This window comes from Ictidomys tridecemlineatus, chromosome 1, assembly GCF_052094955.1.
Source record: "Ictidomys tridecemlineatus isolate mIctTri1 chromosome 1, mIctTri1.hap1, whole genome shotgun sequence".
In the NCBI taxonomy this organism is placed as follows: domain Eukaryota; kingdom Metazoa; phylum Chordata; class Mammalia; order Rodentia; family Sciuridae; genus Ictidomys; species Ictidomys tridecemlineatus.
The window spans coordinates 75634155-75638435 of record NC_135477.1 but is presented as its reverse complement, the minus strand read 5'-3'; the positions used below and the strand labels follow the sequence as shown (position 1 = coordinate 75638435).

The following is a 4281-nucleotide window of genomic DNA, read 5'->3' as shown; positions in this document are numbered from 1 at the left end:
TAGACATTATTACTGTATGTATGTATGTGACTACATGACCAATATGATTCTGCAACCTGTACACTCAGAAAAATGAGAAATTACATCCTATCTATGTGTGATACATCAAAGTGCATAAATGCATTCTACTGTTATGTATAACTAATTAAAACAAATCGAAAAACAAAAACATATTGCAATGGCAATTCTGTGTCTTTTATTCTTCCAAATGAATTTTACTCAGGTTTTTCTAGTACTGTGAAGAATGTTATTGGTATTTTTATAGGGATTGCATTGAATGCAAAATTTGCTTTTAGTAGTACAACCATTTTAAAATATTAATTTTGCCTATTCATGAACATCATGAACATGGGTTGTCTTTCCATTGTCTGAAGTTTTCCTCAATGATTTGTAGTTTGCATTGTATAGACCTTTCATCTCTTAGCTTAAATACATTCTCAGGTATCATATTCATTTTCCTTTTGAAGTTATTTTGAATGGAAGTGTTTTTCTGATTTTTTTCTCAGCATATTTGTTGATGGTATATAGGAGAGCTATTGATTTTGGTGTGTTGATTTTGTACCATGATACTTTACCAAATTTGTTTATTAACTCTAGCAATCTTTTGGATTCTTTAAGTATAGAACTTATCATCAGCAAACAGTAATATTTTGACTTTTTCCTTTCCAATTTTTATCCCTTTTATTTTCTTCTCTTGCCTAATTTCTTGCACTAGAATTTCTAGCACTATATTAAGCAGGAGTGGTGAGAGTAGTTTCAGGTGTCTTGTCTCAAAAACTGTTTCAATCTGTTTCTTCTTGTGTTTAGTCAGTTGTACCTTTGAAGGCAATAGTCCATTTCATCTTACTTACCAAATTATTAGCTTTAAGTTGATCATAATATTACATTATTATCATTTTAGTATCTATACAGTTTGTAGTGATGTGCCCTATCTTTCTTGACACAATAATCAATTTTTTTCCATTGAATTTTCTCTAGTGACTTCTACTAAAAGTTTGATAAAATTTAAGAATCATTTAAAAGAATGAATTTTTTCCCTTTTTGTTTTCTATTTAATTATTTAATCTACAAGTTTATGTTTATACAAGCTTCCATGCCTACTTTGTATTTAACTTCCTTTTCTTACTTTAAAAGTTAAAAGCATAAATAGTTCATTTTATACTTTCTTCTTTTTAAATAACTATTACTTTAAATTATAGTCCAGATATATTTGTAAGTTCTCCTGTAATTTTTTGCAACATATTTTCTAATGAAATTTAGACAGTTGTTAATATCCAAATATTGATAAACCACTAGATTAATTGTTGTTATTGATTTCTTATTTAATTTAGTTCTGATTGGAGAACATATTCTGCATATTTTCAAGATTTATTTTATAACCCACTATAAAATATATCTTGGTGACATTCCCATAAGCCCATAAAAATAATGTGTATTCTGCAATGTGAAATATAATTGTGATTATCAATTAAATCCACTAAGTCAAGAGAGTAGTACAAATATTCGATACTCTTACTAATGTTTTTGTGCTTTCACTATAAATTACTGAATCAGTGATGTTAATACCTCTACCAATGGCTATGGATTTTTTTCTACTTTTAATTCTTCCAATTTTTCTTTCAAGTATATTTAAGCTCTATCATAATGTACACATGTGTGTGTGTTTGTATGTGTGTGTATGTGTGTATGTGTGTGTGTGTGTGTGTGTGTGTGTGTGTGTGTGTGAGAGAGAGAGAGAGAGAGAGAGAGAGAGAGAGAGAGAGAGAGAGATTGATTTTGTATCCTGTGGATTTTTTGAGGTACTGGGGAATTGAACACAAACAGAGCCTTTTACATGGTAAGCAAATGCTCTATAACTGATATAACTGAGTTGTATGCCAATCTTTATTGTTTTGGAGACAGATTCTCCTTCAGTTGCTCAGGCTAAACTTAATTTCTGATCCTCCCACCTCAACCTCCCAAGAAGCTGGGGTTATAGGTGTGCACTACCCAGCCTGATGTACCCTTAATTATTTAATTCCTTTATTTTATAAATTAACTTACTAACCCGTTTAAAAATACCGTGTTATGAATTCTCTTTTATTTGATATTACTATACTCACATAAGTTTTCTTTTGACTGGTTTTTGTGTTCCTTTCATTTTAACCTCTGTCTCACTACATGTTTTGATTTTATGCTTTTAATCAATACTGAAGTTTTCCTTTACACCCAATTTGTAACCTCTGCCTTTTAATTGGTGTGCTTAATCCATTTACACATAATGCCATTGTCATAAAGTAGCTTTAACTCTATTATCTACATGTTTCCACTTGGACCCTCTATTTTATAGTCATTTGATTCTTCTTTCCGATCTTATTTTAAATTGAGAATTTTGATATTCCATTCTAATCAGCTTGATTGCCTTTTAAAATATTGTGTCGAGGTCTCCTTGGCAAATAATGTACTCTACTCATCTATTATATTTTGACATCTTTGAGGTTCAATTTTCTTGGTGAACAGATTTAAATCCCTGTGAAATTACCACCACAATAAATATAATGAAAATGTATGTCTAACCCAAAATTTAATCATGTCTTGTTATGATTATTTTATTTTCTTTGTTGGTTCTCTGTCTATAAAAAACTACATTTTGTAACTCCAATTTGCTTCTTCTATAGAGACAGAGTTTATTTAAATTGCATTACGGGGCACCAGATATTGTCATTTATCTTTAAGTCTTCAGGTACTGAAATCAGTCTCCAAAAACATCAAAGTCAATAGATACTTTCACTTCTAGCTAGAGATGTTTATGTGCCTTCATCACAGTGGGAACTGGAACTATGATTACTTCTATGTATATACAGAATAGTCAGTATTAAAAACAATTATATGAATATTTATGTAATTTATTGCTAGCACTCCAGCTATGTAGATATAAATTTCCTTCAAAATACATGTTACATCTGTCCTTGAATCATTTCAATATTCTTAATACTAATGAATTTCCTTCTGTCCACTTGTTCTTACCACAATCACATACTTGAAACCACATTTTTCCACTTTTAAGATTTCTCATGCAACAAATAAAGTCATGCATATGTGGTTGTCCATGAAAACTCTTTAAGTTCTACTGATTTAAAACTGATAAAAAGGTTTAGGAAGATACTGTGATTTCAATGTAAGGACTAATAGAACTTTCAGACTGGATTATTGGATAAATTAGCCCTTATTTTAAAAATAAAAAAGTAGAACGTAACAAACTGACATATTAGGAGATTTGTGTAGTAGACATGAATTAGAATTTATATTCGAAGTAGAAGGGATTCCCCCTCTGAGACTGTGGTTCTATTTCTGCAATTTCACCCTGGACAGAGCATCCCTCAGAGCCTGGTGGACCTGCTTGTTGCGCAGGGTGTAAATCACAGGGTTCAGCAATGGGGTCACCACTGTGTTCACAAGAGCAGCCTCTCTGTTGGAGTCCAGCCTGCTCGCTTGGTTTGGTTTCACATATATGAACACACAACTGATATACATCAGTGAGAGGACCAAGAGGTGAGAAGAGCAGGTGGAGAAAGCTCTTTGTCGCTCCTTGGCTGATGGAAGACGCATGATTGTGACTACTATGTTGCTATATGCAATGATGGTTATCACCAGGGATGAGCCAAGGATGAAAAAAGCAAGGTTGAAGAACAATATTTCAATAGATCTGGTGTCAGAACAGGAGAGATTTGTCAGAGGTCCAAAATCACAGAAAAAGTGAGGGATGACATTGGGGCCACAGAAGGTTAACTGGGAAAGCATTGCAACTGGGACCACCATGAAGAAGAACCCCAAAGCTAAGCAGGAAGCAACCAGAAGGTAACACATCCTTGGGTTCATGATAGTGGGATAATGCAAAGGTTTGCAAATGGCCAGGTATCGGTCCAGGGATAACACAGACAGAAGAAAGAATACAGTTGCTCCAAGGAAAAGACAGATGAAATCTTGTGTGAAGCAGGCAGCAAAGGAAATTGTTTGTCTCCCTGATAGAAAGATGGTCAGCAATTTTGGAATAACTGTGGTTATTAAGCAGCACTCTATAAAGGAGAAATTGCTGAGGAAGAAGTACATAGGTATGTGGAGACGATGGTCTGCCCAGATTATTGTGATTATGAGCATGTTTCCCATGATGGAGGTCAGATAAGCAAGGAAGTGCACCAGGAAGAAGACGTGACCCAGGTGCTGGACTGCAGGAAAGCCCTCCAGAATGAACTCTTGCACTGTTGTCCTGTTCCTTAGTTCCCCCTCCACCAACTTTTCCAT

At 33.6% G+C, this 4281-nt stretch overlaps 1 protein-coding gene across 1 annotated transcript; it reads right to left on the bottom strand.

The window, feature by feature from the left end:
• Positions 1-3324: 3324 nt before the first annotated feature.
• LOC101962303 (olfactory receptor 6C74) lies at positions 3325-4281 on the bottom strand. The gene has a single exon (XM_005329260.2). It carries the CDS (start codon positions 4279-4281, stop codon positions 3325-3327), a length of 957 nt encoding a protein of 318 aa, XP_005329317.2.